We start from the raw sequence: 19,375 nt of genomic DNA on the forward strand, positions 1-19,375 counted from the left end.
TCTTTGCTCCCAGCCCATGACCTTCTCCTGCCAGGAATTAGGAGCCACAGAGCAATTGCCCAAGAATAAACAACTGCTTGTGCCACTGTCTGGACAATGGTGATTAGCTAGTAACAAGCAAGGAAGTGGGCTGGCTAATGCTCTGGGAGAACACAGCTTTTCTGTCTGGAAGATGCAGTAGGAATCAGGGCCCCCTGCCTCTTGTGGAAATATCTCCAGCAAGTAGATTCCATGGGAGCTCCCAGGTAACTTGCTAGAATGCATTTCCCTTGGCCAGGTCCCCATCCCAGCCTATGGGCTGCTCAAGTGGCAGCCCAGACTTTGCTGTCACATTAGTTCTGGAGGAGGAGAAGAAAACAAGCTTTTACCCACTTAAAACAGCTTGGGAGGAAGCCAAGAAAGACATCAGCACAAAGAGCAGAGACCAGGCCCACTGGAGAATGCCAGCACCCAAAGGGTGGGAGAGATGAGAGAGAGACGCACAGACATCGCCAGGAAGGCTCAGACCTGTGGCCCATCTAGCCCAGAATTCCACCTGTAAAATGGCCAACACCAGGTGCTTCAGAGGTAGGAGCAGGAAACTCCTACTCCCTAGTAGTTAGAGACTGATTGAAGCCCTGAAGCAGGAGGTTTGATCTCTAGCAACACTCATGCTTTCATCGACTTTGGTTATTCTTGTTATCCCTGGGCTGGCCCATCCCTGTCGCAGGAGCCATGGGGCAGGCGGTGACACAGCTACTCTTATAATCTGAACAAGTCTAGGTCCTGTAGCGATGTCTGTGTCCCAGAGCTTGGGCTCCTCAGCTGCAACTCAGATTCACCCAGGCTACCCTGGGACCAGCCTGCCTACCAATTCAGTGAATGCCCCAGCATCTGGGGGCCCAGCTACCCTCGAGATAATGGCACAGGGACAGTGTGAGATTTCTGGAGGGGGACTCGGAGACTTTCAGGCCCAGAAGAGACCTGTCTGGCAGGCCACAGGGTTTCCTGCTGAAGGGGTTGGGGTGACCTGGCATCAGTGCCCACGCACTCAGACAGGTTTCAGCACAGCTTCAGCATTTCAGCCCTCCAGCCCTCCCTCAAAAGGGAAGGCAGCCAGTGATGTAGAACGGTCTGCCCTCTGTGACGGCTTGGGCATGCAAAGGACCTTTCCCGGGGTCAGCACAATAGAGCCAGAGAGCAGGAAGCAAGCCCCTGGGGACAGCCCTGCACCCTGGATGGCAGGGCACAGCCAGAAGAAACGTGGCTATCAGCACTTGGGACAAACAGAGCTGTCGGAGGGGAGCGTCGCGCAGTCTCTCGAGAGTGCAGGGAATAAGGGAGTCAGACAGTGGAGCAGAGACCCACGCACAGTTCTGATGAGAGAATGTCACCACCAGGAATAAAGCCTGGGTAAGACAAAGATTCCTAAATCCACTGGCAAGTGAGCCCAGAATGGGTTTACAATCTGGTTTAATCCAAAGCAGTTCAATTAGTCTTTAAGACAAATCCTATTGTGTTGCTTTTCTTACACGCCATGTTTCATAGTTTTAAAATGGCAGCCCTTTGGTTGTTCACTCCAAATAAAGTCGTTTCAGATACTGAAACGGGCTGCCCTGGCTCAGCTAGTGCCCAGACACTGGCCACGGGTGGGTGGGTCAGTGGGAGGGGCAGGGGGATGCACAACATTGCTCAGATCCTACTACCATGGATCTGTGGCGAATTAAAACGATGTGTCTGTGTAATAGTAGGTCCCTGCCATGGGTACCCATCAGCATCCACCTTGAGGCTTATGGTAACATGGGTTTAGGGAAGGCTGGAAGAGCAGAGGCAGCTCATAACCAGCAGCTGGCAGCGCTAGCACTTGCATGCTGCCCTAGCCAGCCCCAGAGGACCTGAAAGGGGCAGCGTCTCAGCTGCAACCTAGAGCACACGGGGATCGCTCCCCTCAGTCCAGCCAAGCAGAAGGAATCATGGCATCACATGGCACTGCTGCTGATGGGACAGCAGGAAAAATGCCCGGGTCACTCTGTGGCCATCCGAGATGACAGGATGGTGCCAGCAGGAAAAGAAAGCCAGAGGGAGAGAGATCCCAGTGTTGACAGCCTGAATTCTGTGCTCAGCAGGCACTGCATTGAAGAGCCAGGGTTGGCACGGCAAGAGCTAGCAGTGCCTAGCAAGAGCTACAGCGGGATGCAGAGGACACTATTGGAACAGCAAGGTGTTCGCTAGGCCAGGCTGGAGCCTGAGCAGCACCTACCCACAGGCTGGCGGCTCTCTGTCCAACGTTGATAATGTTAGTGGAGGAGCAGAGGATGCAGGCAAATCCCTCCTGCCCATGGCAGCAGGCTCTTCAGGGCAGAAGCGTCACATAACCAACGTTCCAGTCAGCTGGACCCCGTTCTCTGCCACAGGGCTTTGCCCCGGCTTCCAGCAGCAGAGGATTTCAGGGGCATGCCTTATGCCAACATGGAGGGGAAGGCCGGACAGTGGCATCTCTTGGAAGGGGTCACACACCGCAGCACCAGGAGGGCTCTAAATGCTCAGACCTGATGTCATGCAAGCCATGTGCCAGCCAGTTAGGGTTATTAGGCACAGTCTAAATCTGGGCTAAGCTGATAAAGTTAAACTGCCTGCCCAGAACTAAATCACCCTAAGCACCTAGCCGTGTCACCGTTACTTAGCAGAGATCACAGAGAACAGCACTGTTTAACGAGGTCTTCTGTGGAGCAGGCTGCGCTGCCTGACAGGTCTGGAATGTGGAGGCTCTTCCCCTTGGTCTTTCCTCCTAAGCCGATGCCTGTGTGTGGCACTCACGGCACAGTGCCCACAAACAGTGAGTCTGCAGTGCCAAGTTCGCAGATGGTGCTCAGAGGAAGCAATAACGATCAGCAGCAGACCAGGGAAAAGCTAAATACAAAGAGCCTGTCTACAGACGTTTTTTCCTCCTGCCAATAATGGCCCACCTCACCTGACCACTCTCACTATAGCTAGTACGGCAACACCCATGGTTTCCTGTCCTCTGTGTATATGCATCTTCCTACTGTGTTTTCCACTCCATGCATCCCATGAAGTGGGTTTTAGCCCACGAAAACTTATGCTCAAATAAATGTGTTAGTCTCTAAGGTGCCACAAGGACTCCTGTTCTTTTTGCTGATATAGACTAACACGGCTACCATTCCAAAACCTGGGACCTGATATAGCCACCGCAAAGGTGGGACCCAGTCTGACTCCCCCTGAAGCCAATGGGAGCTTTGCTATTGACACAGAAAGGGAGCAGGATCATTTGAACATACTTAGCCCTGGGGGAAACAGTGGGCAGAAGAGCCAGCAGGAAGCTCATGGGGCGGGATGAACTCTCCTATACCTCACCAGAATGGCACAGTGGAGAGGGCTCCCTATAGATTTCGTTTAGTGAGGTGGGCGGGAGGCACTAACCCTGCACATTGCTACAGATCCCTGTTCGGTTTTGGTTGGTAGGCACAAATTTAACAATTTTTCTGGGAAAAGGGCCCCCTCCAATGCTTATTCGGGTAAGTCCTGCTCCACCCAGAGCTGGAAACCTCACACCTGTACTCCGAAAAGGTACCAGTCCCGTCCCATTTCAAACATCCCATACCTGGAGACCACTCCATCTGTGCAAGCAGCTCTCTCCTCTCTAAAGGGAAGCAGCTCCCCTGAGAGGCATGGGATTAACTAGTGCCAGCTGGGAACACAAGCAGCCTGAAATTCTGCAGGAATTCCGGAAGTTTGCTGGGATTTCCCCTCTTCTTCCTATGTTGCTAAAACAAACTCCTTGTTCACCTTCATTTTCACCAATAAAACCAGGACTCTGCATGAGCCAGTGAGGGAGTGGGACACAGGCCAAGACCAGGGGGAGATTTCATCAGTAGAAAAACTGCCTTCTGTCCTTTCAGAACATGCAAAACTGCAGCCAAAGGCAGCTGCCATTCCACTCTGCGTGAAGCCCGTAAAAACTTGAGACTGCAGTTTCCACTAGCAGGATCCATTGCCCTCACCCCTTCCAGTAGCTTTGAGACAGATAAAATAATTCATTCATCATTCAGTCCTGAAGTGTGAACAGACAGAGGACTTGTGGCCCTAGGGCTGTCAATTCAGCACTTGTAAATTCTCTCAAGAAAGAGAAACTTCTGGTAGCTGTGCTGGGAGTTAACAGGAAATGTAACAATGAATACCCAGGAGAGACAAGCTGTGTGCCTGAGTACTGTGGAGCAGGTACCCTGCTTGCTGCACACAGCTTCAGAAATAGTTGCTAGGTATTGGTGCGGAATAGACTTTCCAGGCCTGAACCAGATGGAAAATTCAAATGTAGTTCTCAAAGGGAATTTGCTACCATGACTGGGCCTTTTCCAATGGGAACAAGTAGCCCCCTCCTATGGAGGGAGCCACGTTGGAGTAACAATCATTGTCCCCCTAAGCCAAAAGGCTGTCCTAGGGCATGAACCAAATGCCCTGCACAAGCATAATTTTCAGCTTTGAAAGGGACAAGAAAGCTTTGAATTCTAGGGTTTCTGTGAGCAAGTTTCAGCTCGTTGCTATTAGGAGCAAGTTCCTCATTTCAGTGGAAGAAAAATGATCCACCACCTCTGCACACCCGTCTCCTTCCAACAGTCAGTCTCTGCCGGAACAAAATCTTACCTTGGCTCTTTTCCTATTGCTGCCCCTTGGCCCCAGCAGTCAGCCAATATCTTGGGCCTTGCTGGGTTGTTTCCATTAGGAGGAGAAACAGATTATGAGTCAGATATTTCTTTGGTATCATCCTGTTTATTTAAAAAGCATGGACATGGAGCCTTTTTCCTAAACAGCAGCAGGAGTTTCCTTGCTCAGAATCCCATATCTGCCTTTCCTGCGACTACTGGGCCCAAAAGAATCCCAGCTTCCACTCATCACTACTACTCTAACTCATTATCTCTCTTTCTATGGCACACACACAACGCCCCAGACTCTGCACTTGCAATCAGTATCCCAGGAAACCCCTGAGCTTCTTGTTCAGGCCATGGGCAGTGGCTTCTGTCAGCTACAAAGGGGCATTTAATTGCGCCTTCATTTAGCCATCATAACATGATAAACTTTGAGTAAATCATTGATGCAAACGAGAGAAGAAACAAGAGAGGCAATATTCTCCTGAAGGACTGTGGTCTCTCCAAAGGCTACTAGGGCGGAATGTGAAACTGAACACAAAAGAGGGTGACTAACTCCAGGCCAGCAGCTCAGAATTCCTCCCACTCTCTGGAAAGGGAATCTCATCTCTCCTCCAACAATCACTCCAGGGGCCCAGAGCAGATCCATTTATTGAGCAGAACTGAGCTCCTAGGCAGCTTTCATTGGGCTGGCGGAGGAGGAGCCACTGTGGTCAGTGATGGCATGACTGGGAGAAGAGAAGACTGGATTTGGCACAGGCTGCTGGGAGAGCCTACGAGAGTCACAGGCCATGGTCACTCTAGTGAGGGTGCCGTGGAGAGTCTGTGCCATATATGAAAATCCTACAGCTCAGCTCCCTTTGGGTGTGGTGCTTGGTGCCCCGTCCCACCAGGAGGGCTTTCTGAATAACATCAGAGACTGAATCCCCTGTGACCCGTTTGAGAGGCAAGGAGCAAGGCCATTTCTGGCCACACATAAGGACTCAGTTTATTCAGAGTTACAGAGCCTTGTACTAAGTTTCAGGAGGGATGGGAAGCCCAGCATGTAGGAATGAGTCTGGGATGGACATGCGAGCCCGGCTCCCAGCAGGGTGCCTCAGGAGGGTCAGACTAGCATGATTACTGCTCATCTAGAAAGGGGTGGAGTTCATAAACTTGGCTGGTATCTAGTGAAAACCAAAAGCCTTGTCCCACATGCTGCCATGGCCATGCCGAGGCAAGAGGAAACACATCTCACTGTAACATCCTGCCCAGCACTGAGGCACAAATACCTGAGTCAGGTGCAGTGCAGCAGAAGCTTGCAGCGCTAAGCCCACAATTAGCAGCAGTGTTACTGTGCCTGCAGGAGATAGCTGGACGCACCTCTCTCATTACAGGGCGAGTTGTCCTCTACAGCGGTGGTGGTAAACCAGGGGTACATGCACCCCTGTGGGTATGCAGGAGTCTCCTGGGGGTACATCAGCTCATCTAGAGATTTGCCTAGTTTTGCAACAGGCTACATAAAAACCACTAGCAAAGTCAGGACAATCTAAAATTTCATACGGAGAATGACTTGTTTATACGCTCTATACTGAAATGTAAGCGCAATATTTATATTCCAATTGATTTGGAATATAAATATTTTTATAATGAGATGGTAAAAATGAAAACCTAAGTAGTGTTTCCATAAGAGTGCGGCTGTGACACTTCTGTATGTGTGTGTCTGATCTTGTAAGCAAGTAGTTTTTAAGTGAGATGAAACTTGGGGGGCCACGCAAGACAAATCAGACTCCTGACAGGAGTACCGTGGTCTGGAAAGGTTGAGAGCCACTGCTCTGCAGGACGAAGCTACCCACACCCTGATCCCAGGCTTTTGCCCAGCCAAGGCCTGCGTCTAGGACTCCAGACTCCTGTGTCCCTTTTGTGGCAGTGGGAAGAGCTTATTTATGGTTTTGAGCCTGGGGCAGCAGGGTAACCTCACACAGCTGAGAAACCTATTTGCACCTATAAATAAGCCCAGAAGATTTGCTTGCAAGGTGCAGCAGGAACTCTTCTAGCTTGTCTGGGTTTCAGGTTCCTTCCCTCACCTGCTAGCTCTGTCAGAGAGGCTTCCTCACACAGAGATCCCCCACGGCAGAGGGGCAGACTGCATCAACACAGCATAAGCACTACACCTCTTCTTGTCAGAGGCAAATTCTCTTTCTGCAAAATTCAAGCAGGACTCACTGGCTCCCGCCAGCAGAGGGGCCCAGCACCATGCTCAGGTCACAGACTACTAGCGTCCTCTCTTGGGGGCTAGAAACTGGCGGTTATGAGACTTATAGAAACCAGAGAGGCAGTTAGTTCCCAACTGTGGAGATGTAACTAACCAGCCTCAGGAAGAGACTACAGCAAACATATAACTGGACTATGCACCATTTCCTGACAGTTCCGAGCCCCACCCCTCTCAGTGGTGACCAGCAGAAAGCCTGGGCTGAAAACGGCACAGAAATGACCAAGTTCTGCAATGGAAGGACAGGCTCTAGGGACCTGAGGAAGACACTGTTCTGAAGAGGCTTAGTAGCAGGGTCGGCACAGGGAAACAAGGAGGCTGACACATCTGGATGCCAACAGGCAGAGTTTGCTTTGTGAGTGGAGAGGTTATGTGTACAGTTCAGTGGAAGTGCATCTCCAAGATGGGACTCTTTGTTTGGAAGAAGTAACTTGGGGCATCTTCGCCCCTCGCCCATAGCTGTGGTTCAGCCTAAAGCTAGCCCATTCCTTACGGCGGCAGCACCAACTCCTCTCTGCACCCAGAACCTGGCCTGCTCCCTCCAGTCCCTCAAAGCTCCACATCCTCAAACCAGAGCCCAAATATTTGTTCTGTCACAGCGGAACGGACCATCACCGGCTACTGGAGAGGAGAGAAGGGTACGAAACACACAGGAGTGATGACAGGAGGCCAACAGGCGTGCAGAAGTGGCCAAGAGAGGAGAGCCTTGGGACTCCAGAGTCACGACAAGGGCCAGCAGGTGCGAAGCCCTCAGTGCTGAGCAGATGAGGGACTGCTGCTGACGGGGTCCAGTCCGATTACTGTATCTGAGAAGGATGAGAGAAATGTGCCTGCTGTGAAGCTTTGCTGCCCACACTTTGCAATCATTCCCTGGAGAACACAATAACCACTTTGTGCACGCTGCATCTCCAGGGCCTCTGACAGCCTAGTAACAGCCTCTCCATTGGCTGGCCCACCGGAATTACCATCTCACTTGACCTATTAGGAATAATGATGGGAGCAAGGCAGGAATCCTTTTCTACGGGTAAGAGAAAGTTGCTCAAAGAACAGGGAAACTTGCAGCCCTGGGATAAACAGGGAGACTCAGGGACCTGTTTTAACCCATCTCTGCCTTGTGAGCAGGAGAAGGGAGATTAAAGAGTTTCCTTCCTGCATCGCAGCCACCCGCTGCCCCAAGGATTTACTACTTCTGCTTTACAGGGAACAGAGGAACTTTGACTATTAAACAGTTTAGAAAATGTATCTATGATCCCAAGTCAGCAGGCTACAACTAGGACAGGGAGTTACACCCTAAGACAGCTCCCTGCTTCGTTCACATGCCAAGTTCCAGTTAGGAGTTGTCAGCAGAGAGCCTCCCAGATCCCAGACAGTGTCTGGAGCCCCGCTGGCTGCTCATTGGTTAGTTGCCAGAACGAACTGCTTCAGAGCTTGAACAGAGAACCCCAAGCTTCGGTCTTGGCAGGAGAGGAGGTTTTCCTGGTTCCCACCGAGAGCCCCTCACCAAGGGTGACCAGATGTCCCGATTTTATAGGGACAGTCCTGATTTTTGGGTCTTTTTCTTATATAGGCTCCTATTCCCCCCCCCCCCATCCCGATTTGTCACATTTGCTGTCTGGTCACCCTACCCTCACCCAGTGTGATACAGACAAGCATGGCCACTGGCTGCGGGCAGTTCCCTAGATACCAACTGAGGGCAGAATGGGCCCTGAGAGCATGGTGACCTGGAAAGCATTTCACCATCATGCAACTCCTGTCCCAGGGATGATGATTTTTCACCTATTGTTTGAAATCCAAATGGCTGTTTATTTTATCACACTGCAGCTGTCTTGGTGACTCAGCAGTGAAATGATGGCACGGCCACCAAGCGCCAGGTCCTCTGCTGCCCTGGGAGGCTAAAGCATTTGTCACAGCCAACTTTATTTACATCACAGAACAACACAATAACTTACTATCAGTTAAATATTTGTTTGGACTGAACACAAACATTTATGCAACAAGTTAGACAGGCACAGAGGCCAAGTGCAATCTGTCTCTATTAACAGCAGTCAAGTGTGGGAATGGCTGTATTTAGCACTGCCTCTGGAGAGAGCTCTATGCCAGCGTGGCACCAACAGTGAGAACAGAACTGGAGGAGTGAGGACACTAAGGTCAGGACCAGGGTGTAGCAGTACCTGGAGGCGGGAGCTAAGACGAGCAGTATACAGACAACCTACAGCACACCCGGGAAAAGTGCAGTCCCAACAGCATTGGAGACTGAGATTCTCCATCTACCAATAGAGGAAGCATTGCATGGGCACTCCAGAGCAGGTATTGCAGCTTTTCCCATACTGCCCCCACTCACTACCAAGGGGTAATACATGCCTGTGGATTTAGGCTCCTAAGTCACTTCTGAATATGGGACAAGGAAGAGTTCGAGAATTTTACCCATAGTGTTTTTGCCATGCAGGACATCTTTCCAGCTCAGCCACTCTGAGTACTTTCCTATAGGCCACATAGACACTGACTTCCAGTCACTACAGACCTGGTCTGGATTCAAATCAGTAACAGGTTAGTCCATTTTCTGATAATTCCCTTTTCCTTTGGGCTTTGCCATGTGCTATGCAGATAACCCATTTTATTTGCAGTTGAAATGTCATTTTGAAAAACCCTATAGACAAAGATCGAAATATCCAACGGTATCTACAGGGCACCTATCACAGCCGCTGCACACCGGGTTACCTTCAGCGCCAAGCTGAATCCAACATTGAAACAACCGTAAAGAATAAATCTGTCAGACACATAGGAGAACATAAATGGTTGGGCAAAAGTCAACATGGTTTCTGTAAAGGAAAAATCATGTCTTACTAATCTATTAGAGTTCTTTGAAGGGGTCAGCAAACATGTGGACAAGGGGGAATCCAGTGGACACAGTGTACTTAGATTTCCAGAAAGCCTTTGACAAGGTCCCTCATTAAATGCTCTTACGTAAATTGTCATGGGATAAGAGGGAAGATCCTTTCATGGATTGAGAACTGGTTAAAAGACAGAGAACAAAGGGTAGGAACAAATGGTAAATTTTCAGAATTGAGAGGGGTAACTAGTGGTGTTCCCCAAGGGTCAGCTTAGGACCAATCCTATTCAACGTATTCATAAATGATGCAGAGAAAGGGGTAAAAAGTGAGATGACAAAGTTTGCAGATGATACTAAACTGCTCAAGATAGTTAAGACCAAAGCAGACTCTGAAGAACTTCAAAAAGATCTCACAAAACTAAGTGAATGGGCAACAAAATGGCAAATGAAATTTAATGTGGATAAATGTAAAGTAATGCACATTGGAAAAATAACCCCAACTATACATAAAATATGATGAGGGTTAGTTAGCTACAACTTATCATGAAAGGGATCTTGGAATCATTGTGGATATTTCTTTGAAGACGTCTACGCAATGTGTAGTGACAGTCAAAAAAAGCAAACAGGATGTTAGGAATCATTAAAAAAAGGGATAGAGAATAAGACAGAATATCTTATTGCCCTTATATAAATCTGTGGTACACCCATATCTTGAATACTACGTACAGATGTGGTCTCCTCATCTCAAAAAAGATATACTGGCATTAGAAAAGGTTCCAAGAAGGGCAACTAAAATGATTAGGGGTTTGGAATGGGTCCCACATGAGAAGAGATTAAAGAGGCTAGGACTTTTCAGCTTGGAAAAGAGGAGATTAAGAGGGGGATATGATAGAGGTCTATAAAAATCATGAGTGATGTGGAGAAAGTGAATAAGGAAAAGTTATTTACTTGTTCCCATAATATAAGAACTAGAGGCCACCAAATGAAATTAATGGGCAGCAGGTTTAAAACAAATAAAAGAAGGTTCTTCTTCACACAATGCACAGTCAATCTGTGGAACTCCTTGCCTGAGGAGGTTGTGAAGGCTAGGACTATAACAGGGTTTAAAAGAGAACTGGATAAATTCATGGAGGTTAAGTCCATTAATGGCTATTAGCCAGGATGGGGTAAGAAATGGTGTCCCTAGCCTCTGTTCATCAGAGGGTGGTGATGGATGGCAGGAGAGAGATCACTTGATCATTACCTGTTAGGTTCACTCCCTCTGGGGCACCTGGCATTGGCCACTGTCGGCAGACAGGACACTGGGCTAGATGGATCTTTGGTCTGACCCAGTTTGGCCATTCTTATGTTCCAAGCAGGGGTTCCCAGAGCCCAGGCTGCCTGTACCCCAGTAATAACTCACTAACCCCAGCAGGGCTGGCTTTAGGCCGATTCGCCCAATTCCCTGGAACGGGGCCCCGTGCCAGCACCTTTTAAATTTTTTACTCACCCGGCGGTGCTCCAGGTCTTCAGCAGCACTCAAGGACTCAAGTGCTGCATCCTTCACACAATCCACTGATCAGCCCATTAGAAGGCAGCAATTGCCTCGACCGGCCTGAGCCCAGACTGGCTTTAAAGACCTTGAGGTGAAAGGCTCCATATACCATCCTCTGCACTGGGGAGTGACCTTTGCCCTCCCCAATTTATAGCACACCCAACCCTTCCAAAGCTTCGGGAGATGTTAAGAGTTGGGAAGCAAGCTGCAGCCACACTCCTACACCTGCAGAAAGTGATGTGAACTAACAACCCTGCCTACAGCTGGGCCAGGAACTCCTGGGCTCACCACTCCATTTCATCTTACAGGCTCTAAGAGCCTGGGTATTCCCAACGTTAGCCAGAATTCATGTTATCGGGGGAGGCAGATCCTGCTGCGTCACCGTAAGAGTAGAATCCCTTCTTCTCTGTTTAGTAACGTGAGCCCAGCAACCAGCTTGTTTAGTTTTAGGACTTTTCACCTTACCACAACTACACAGAGACACATCCTAGAAGGGGAAAAGCAACGTTACTTTTCAGCCTTCCCAGTGACCATTTCATCTCTGAGCTGAAAAAATGTCTGCCCAGTTTCTGGCTGGCTGTGCACAATTAGAACAGCAGTGCACACCTGAGCTGTGACACTCAGCCCCTGCCTAGCATGAGCCTTCCACACACACAGCAGATTTGACCTACCACCAAGATCCTCAGTAATATCCAGAGTGGAGCTCCAGGAGAAACGTTCCACTGCCCCATACTCCAGCTCCCTCAGAGCAGTCGGGAGAGTTTCCAGCTCATATGTGCCCCGCTTTTTCCAGTACAGAAACATACTGAAGAGAAACCTGGAGGTCTGCTGAAGCAGTCGGTACTTCTGCCTTTGCTGTTAGCTCTCAGCTGCGTGGAACTGTGCCCACAACATGTTTCGGCATCGTGGGACTAGCAGGAGGAGGCCAGACTTCAGCTCTGAGGAGCAGGTCCTGGTGTATGGACAAGTGCTGCATTCATCCTGAGCAATGGGAATTCTGGGGTGGCAGAGGGTGCTACTAGAAACGGACCAATGCTCTGTGCAGTGGGGCAGACAAAGGGCCTTTCTTCAGCCTCCCACAGACATTTCACAAATTTCACTTTCCATCATCTATGAAAGAAATTCAGCTGAGGAGACAAGACACATTTGTGATTATTTTAATCACTAGAAAGAACAGGGCTGTTCAGCAATTCTGCTGTTACAAAAGGTTTTCAAAGGGAAAAATGTGTCTCCCCCAAAACCCTACTACGGCACCTCCCTTCCTCAAAGGAAGCTCACTCCACAAACCCAACAGTATCATCATCAACTGACAGGCACAAACAACAGGTGCTTTGACATCCGCTTCATTACAAAATAAATAAATAAATTTTAAAAACCCATTGACAATTCATAGCTATTTGAAAAGTTGGTCTGGTGCCAGGCTGGTGGACTGGAGGCAGCAGCTTGTATGACTAATGGAAGGATCAGTGACTGAAATGGACAGATTCCCAGCAAAAGGGTTTTCCAGATGGAGGCAGCATGCTTAGCCTCTGAAGAGAGAGAAAGGGGTTCCAGTGTAACTCACCCTCTGGCTTATCCCTGAAGAATCAGCCACTAGCAACTCCAGAGACCTGCCCCACCCTGGCTACAAGGCGGGTGTCTGGGATCAAGCAGAATCCAAACATGCAGAGAACATGCCCATGACCTCAGGCAGTGAGGCCACTGAATAATCAACGGGACAGGCCTGCTTTTCCACTCTGGTGAACTGGTTCCACTCCCTCTTCTGGCTGGCTGTCTCTCTACACAGCTCATCTGAGCAATTAAAGCACCACAGGAGGATCTGAGAGGGAGGAGGGAGCACAGTCTCTTGCTTTTGTTTGGTTACTGAATTTTCTGCTGGACCATGAAGCTCAGCAATACACATTTCCTAATGATTGGAGGTAAGTGGGGGCAAAGTCACGGTAAGTCCCAACATTTCAATTTACACCTCAGGGTGAAAGGTAATAAGTGTGAGGCTGCTACTCTTAGAAGTGGGGCTCACACACTATGCATAAGCGTGGCAAACACACCAACATAGATCACACCTAGTCCTTGAAAAGACGGTTACTCACCTTTGTAACTGTTGTTCTTCGAGATGTGTTGCTCACATCCATTCCAGTTAGGTGTGCGCGCCGCGCGTGCACGTTCGTCGGAAACTTTTTACCCTAGCAACTCCAGTGGGCCGGCAGGTCGCCCCCTGGAGTGGCGCCGCCATGGCGCCCAATATATATCCCTGCCGGCCCGCCCGCTCCTCAGTTCCTTCTTGCCGGCTACTCCGACAGTGGGGAAGGAGGGCGGGTGTGGAATGGATGTGAGCAACACATCTCGAAGAACAACAGTTACAAAGGTGAGTAACCGTCTTTTCTTCTTCGAGTGATTGCTCACATCCATTCCAGTTAGGTGACTCCCAAGCCATACCTAGGCGGTGGGGTCGGAGTGAGAAGTCGCGGCACGGAGCACTGCCGTTCCGAAGGCCGCATCCTCTCTCGACTGCTGTACCAGGGCGTAGTGGGAAGCAAAGGTGTGGACCGATGACCAGGTCGCTGCCCGACAGATTTCCTGGATGGGCACACGGGCGAGGAAAGCTAGCGACGACGCCTGCGCCCTGGTAGAGTGCGCAGTCACACGGCCCGTAGGGACATGGGCCAAGTCATAACAGGTCCTGATGCAGGACGTAACCCACGAGGATAACCTCTGGGAGGAGATAGGAAGCCCTTTCATACGGTCCGCTACCGCCACGAAAAGCTGGGGGGATTTGCGGAAGGGTTTGGTCCTCTCTATGTAGAACGCGAGAGCTCTACGGACATCCAGCGAGTGGAGCTGCTGCTCCCTGCCTGAGGAGTGAGGTTTTGGGAAAAAAACCGGGAGGAAAATCTCTTGGTTGACGTGGAAGGCTGAGACCACCTTGGGTAGAAAGGCAGGGTGTGGTCTAAGCTGTACCTTGTCTTTGTGGAAGACCGTATATGGGGGGTCTACCACAAGGGCTCGGAGTTCCGACACCCGTCTAGCTGAGGTGATGGCTACTAGAAAGGCAGCCTTCCAAGAGAGGTAAAGCAGGGAGCAAGTAGCTAACGGCTCAAAGGGGGGCCCCATGAGCCGGGACAACACCAGGTTAAGATCCCAGGTTGGAGCAGGGGGACGGACGTTAGGGAATAACCGTTCCAGCCCTTTAAGAAATCTCGACACCGTCGGGTGAGAAAAAACGGAGCGACCGTCCGCACCCGGGTGAAAGGTGGAGATAGCTGCCAGATGGACTCGCAACGACGATAAGGCCAGACCTTGCCCTTTGAGGGACCAAACATAGTCTAAGATTTCGGATACCGAAACTTCCATAGGGCGGAGATTTCTCTCTACGCACCAACAGGAGAAGCGTTTCCATTTTGCCGAATATGTGGCTCTTGTGGACGGTTTCCTGCTGCCCAAGAGCACCTCTCTCACAGGCGTGGAGCAGCGCAGCTCGGAACCAGTTAGCCACACAGGAGCCACGCCGCTAGGTGCAGCGACTGCAGGTCTGGGTGACAGAGAGACCCGTGGTCCTGGGTAATCAGGTCCGGATGAAGGGGCAGGGGAACTGGGTCGGCTACGGCCAAGTCTAGCAGCATGGTGTACCAGTGCTGTCTGGGCCATGCCGGGGCCACCATGATCACACGAGCCCTGTCTCTGCGCACCTTCAGGAGGACCTTGTGAACCAGAGGGAACGGAGGAAACGCATAGTACAGGTGGGTCGACCACTGGATGAGGAAGGCATCCGCTATCGACCCCGGCTCCCTGCCCTGAAAGGAGCAGAACGCTTGGCACTTCCTGTTCCCCTTGGACGCAAAGAGGTCCACCCGGGGATAACCCCACCTCCGGAAAATGGAGAGAGCGACGTCCGGGCGAAGGGACCACTCGTGTGACAGGAAGGATCTGCTCAATCGATCCGCCAGCGTGTTCCGCACTCCGGGAAGGAAGGAAGCCCTGAGGTGAATGGAGTGGGCTACGCAAAAGTCCCAGAGTCGTATCGCCTCGAGGCACAGGGAGGAGGACCTGGTGCCGCCCTGCTTGTTGATATAATACATGGTCGTCGTGTTGTCCGTGAACACGGCTACACAACGACCCTGAAGCTGATGACAAAACGTTTGGCAAGCAAGGCGGACCGCTCTCAACTCCCTCATGTTGATGTGTAGCCCCACCTCCTCCTGGGACCATAGGCCCTGCGTCCGCAGGGTCCCTAGGTGGGCCCCCCAGCCTAGATCTGAGGCATCCGTTGTCAGGGATACCGAGGGCTGAGACGGGTGAAAGGGAAGACCCGCACACAATACGGACTGGTCCAACCACCAGCCGAGGGAATCTAAGACCTTCTGGGGGACTGTGATTAACATGTCTAGCGGTTGCCTTGGCCTGTAATGACTGATAAGCCACAGCTGGAGAGGCCTCATGCGGAGCCGAGCGTAGTCGGTCACAAAAGTGCACGCCGCCATGTGGCCTAACAGGGTTAGACATGTCCTCACTGACGTCAACGGGGCTGACCGCAAGCGTTGAACGATCGCCGCCATGGTCTGGAACCGCTGCCGAGGCAGCGAGGCCCTGCCCACAGTGGCGTCCAGGACGGCCCCGATAAATTCCACCTTCTGAGTGGGCCTCAGGGTGGACTTGTCTGTGTTTATCAAGAGGCCCAGACTCGCAAACATGCCGGTGATCACGCGGACATGGCTGTACACCTGCTGTTCCGACGTGCCCCGAATCAACCAGTCGTCCAGATAAGGGAACACGTGGACACGGTTGCGCCGAAGATGCGCCACGACAACTGCCATGCATTTTGTAAACACCCTCGGGGCCGTGGACAGGCCAAACGGGAGGACCGCAAATTGATAATGACGAGCCCCCACAACGAAGCGGAGGAAGCGTCTGTGGCGTGGCCAAATGGCAACGTGGAAATACGCGTCCTGCATGTCGAGGGCGGCGTACCAGTCTCCCGGATCCAGGGATGGAATGATGGTCCCCAGGGATACCATGCGGAACTTCAACTTCACGAGGTATTTGTTGAGCTCTCGCAGGTCGAGGATAGGCCTGAGGCCCCCCTTGGCCTTGGGGATCAGAAAATAGCGGGAATAAAACCCCTTGCCTTTCTCGTTTTCGGGAACCGCCTCTATAGCTCCTTTGCTGAGGAGCGTCCGCACCTCCTGCCGAAGGAATTGCTCGTGAGAGGGGTCCCTGAAGAGGGACGAGGAAGGAGGGCGGGAAGGAGGAAACGAAACAAACTGCAGGCGGTACCCCGTCTGCACCACGCTTAAGACCCAGCGGTCCGATGTTATTTGGGACCACGCCGGGAGGAAAAACGAAAGGCGGTTGGAAAACGGGGGGGAAGGATCCATAGGGGAAACTGTTACTGCGCCCTCGAGCGCACCTTCAAAATGAAGGCTTAGGACCAGGCGGGGGTTTTGAGGAGCCTTGGTTCTGCCCCCCTTGGTTCCCCGACTGCCTGCGCCTCCCGTTCCTGCCGCGGCGCCTGTAAAGGTCCTGCCGCTGGCGGAACTGGGAAAACGGCCGACGGTGCTGCTGTTGTTGCGGCCTAAAGGGTCTACGCTGTGTCACGGGGGTGTGCATCCCGAGGGACCGCGCAATGACCCGGTTGTCCTTTAAACTCTTAAGTCTGGGGTCTGTCTTATCGGAAAACAGGCCCTGGCCTTCGAAAGGAAGGTCCTGTATCGTGTGCTGGAGCTCTGGCGGAAGGCCGGAAACCTGCAGCCAGGAGATGCGACGCATCGTAACTCCTGACGCGAGGGTACGGGCAGCCGAGTCCGCAGCGTCCAAGGAGGCTTGTAAGGCCGTGCGCGCGACCTTCTTGCCTTCGTCCAGGATGGCCGTAAACTCTTGGCGAGCATCCTGTGGCAGCAGCTCCTTAAATTTGTCCACTGCCACCCAGGAGTTAAAGGCGTATCTGCTCAGCAGGGCCTGCTGGTTAGAGACCCTGAGCTGCAGCGCCCCAGCCGAATACACCTTACGGCCAAGGAGGTCCATCCGCCTGGCTTCTCTGGATTTGGGGGCCGGAGCCTCCTGGCCGTCACGCTCCCTATCGTTCACCGATTGCACTACCAGTGAACCGGGAGTCGGGTGAACATGTAAATATTCGTACCCCTTAGAAGGGGCCATGTACTTCCTCTCGACTCCTTTTGCTGTCGGAGGGATGGAGGCCGGGGACTGCCAGATAGTATTGGCATTGGCCTGGATGGTCCGTATGAACGGCAGGGCGACCCTGGTGGGAGCATCGGAAGAGAGGATGGTGACAATTGGGTCCTCTATCTCCGAGACCTCCTCTGCTTGCAGACTCAGGTTTTGAGCCAATCGCCTGAGGAGGTCCTGGTGCGCCCTGAGATCCAGCGGGGGGGGACTGTTGGAGGAGGTACCCGCCACCGCCTCATCCGGGGAGGAGGATGATGAGACCCCAGGCACAATAGTGTCCAACTGAGGGTCTTCCTCAGCCCTCGCCTCTGTCTCCGGAGCCACAGCGGAGTCCTGCTGTTTGGACCCTTCGTCCCCTTCCGGGGAGGGAGGGGGGCGAGACAAAGAGGCTTCAGGGGCCCTACGCTCCGCAGTCGCCGGCCTAGCAGGGAGCTGCTGGGGGCCCTGGGCCTGATGGTACGCCCAGGGTGTCCAGAATCCCCACTGTTGTGGGCCTTGGTCCTGCAGCGGCGGATCAGCAAACAGCGCCGCCTGCCGGTCGGTGCCCAGCGCATAGCCGCTGTCCGTCTGGGAGGATACGGACGGCTGCCTCGAGGGCCACGGCGGGGCCGACCCTGGATGGTACGGGTCTGCGCGGGCCGGCACGGAGGATCGTCTCGGTGCCGGGGACCGGTGCCGGGAGTCATATCGGTGCCGGGATCGGGACCGGGACCGGGATCTGTCACGGTGCCGGGCGCCGCTTCGGTACCGGGCGCCGCTTCGGTGCCGGGACCTACTACCAGCTCGGTGCCGGGAGATCGACCGGGACCGGGACCTGCCACCAGCTCGGTGCCGGGAGATCGACCGGGACCGGGACCTGCCACCAGCTCGGTGCCGGGAGGTCGAGCGAGACCGGGACCGGGACCGGGACCGGGACCTGCCACCAGCTCGGTGCCGGGAGGTCGACCGGTGCGGTGAGTAGCGTCGGGACCTGCTCCTGGAGTCGCGGTGCCGGTGACGCCGACTGGAGCCTGACCGCGACCGTCTCGATGCCGACCGTTGCCGCGAGTGCGACCGGTATCGCTGAGGGGAGCGGTGCCGGGACTGCGAGCGGCGTCGGGATCTGGAGCGCCCAAGACGTCGGGACCTGGATGGCGAACGACTGTCTCTGGGCGGCGCCGACAGCATGGGCTTGCCTCTGGACACAACCCGCACCGGAGGTACCGGGGGTGGCAGCCGAGTGGGCTCAGTCAGGGCAATAAGGTCCCGAGCCGAGGCGAAGGTCTCCGGAGTGGACGGGACCACTATCTCAACCCCAGATCTCATGGGGGAGCTCGGCGGCACCGGACTCAACGGACCCGCCGGGCCCGGAGTCAACGGTGCTGACGGTGCCGGCGGTGCCGCGGCCGATGTTGAGGCCGGGCGCTCAAGCCGGGTCTGCCTGGCCGGAGTATTAGACTTCGACGGCCTAGGCTCTGATTCCGGTGCCGGAGAAGGTCGGTGCCGGGGAGTCTTCTCGGTGCCGGAGCGATCCGGTGCCGGTGCCGAAACCACGGTCTGCGAAGTCGACGGGTCAAGTGCCGCCTCCATTAGGAGAGTTCGGAGCCTCTGATCCCTCTCCTTTTTTGTCCTCGGCTTAAAAGCCTTACAGATGCGGCACTTGTCAGATCTGTGCGATTCCCCGAGGCACTTCAGGCACGCTTCGTGGGGATCGCTGGTAGGCATGGGCTTCTTGCAGGCCGCACACTGCTTGAAGCCTGGCGAAACAGGCATGAGCCTGGCGCCCGGTGCCGGGAAGGGCTAAGCCCCCGGCAAGGAACTACTTAACAGCTATTTACTAAACTATCTACTTAACAATACTAATTAACAACTATATAGAACTATAGATAAGCGATAAACAAGCGATAGAAACTAGGAGAGCTAGGGACGTGGAGGACAGCTATGCCGCGCTCCACAGTTCC

At 52.9% G+C, this 19,375-nt stretch overlaps 1 protein-coding gene across 4 annotated transcripts in view; it reads right to left on the reverse strand.

Annotated features, from left to right (window-relative positions):
• The window catches only part of PLEKHG5 (pleckstrin homology and RhoGEF domain containing G5), a 116,247-nt gene that overhangs the window by 73,629 nt on the left and 23,243 nt on the right, over positions 1 to 19,375 (reverse strand). For 3 of the 4 annotated variants that reach the window (XM_030537552.1, XM_030537550.1, XM_030537549.1), the window contains one exon: positions 11,927 to 12,382. The exons of the other annotated variant lie outside the window; for it this stretch is intronic. In XM_030537552.1, the coding sequence (XP_030393412.1) occupies positions 11,927 to 12,059 (133 nt within the window). In that variant the 5' untranslated portion in view covers positions 12,060 to 12,382. The remainder of the gene's footprint in view (positions 1 to 11,926; positions 12,383 to 19,375) is intronic. 4 annotated transcript variants of the gene reach the window in all.

This window comes from Gopherus evgoodei, chromosome 18 (genome assembly GCF_007399415.2).
Source record: "Gopherus evgoodei ecotype Sinaloan lineage chromosome 18, rGopEvg1_v1.p, whole genome shotgun sequence".
Lineage (NCBI taxonomy): Eukaryota > Metazoa > Chordata > Testudines > Testudinidae > Gopherus > Gopherus evgoodei.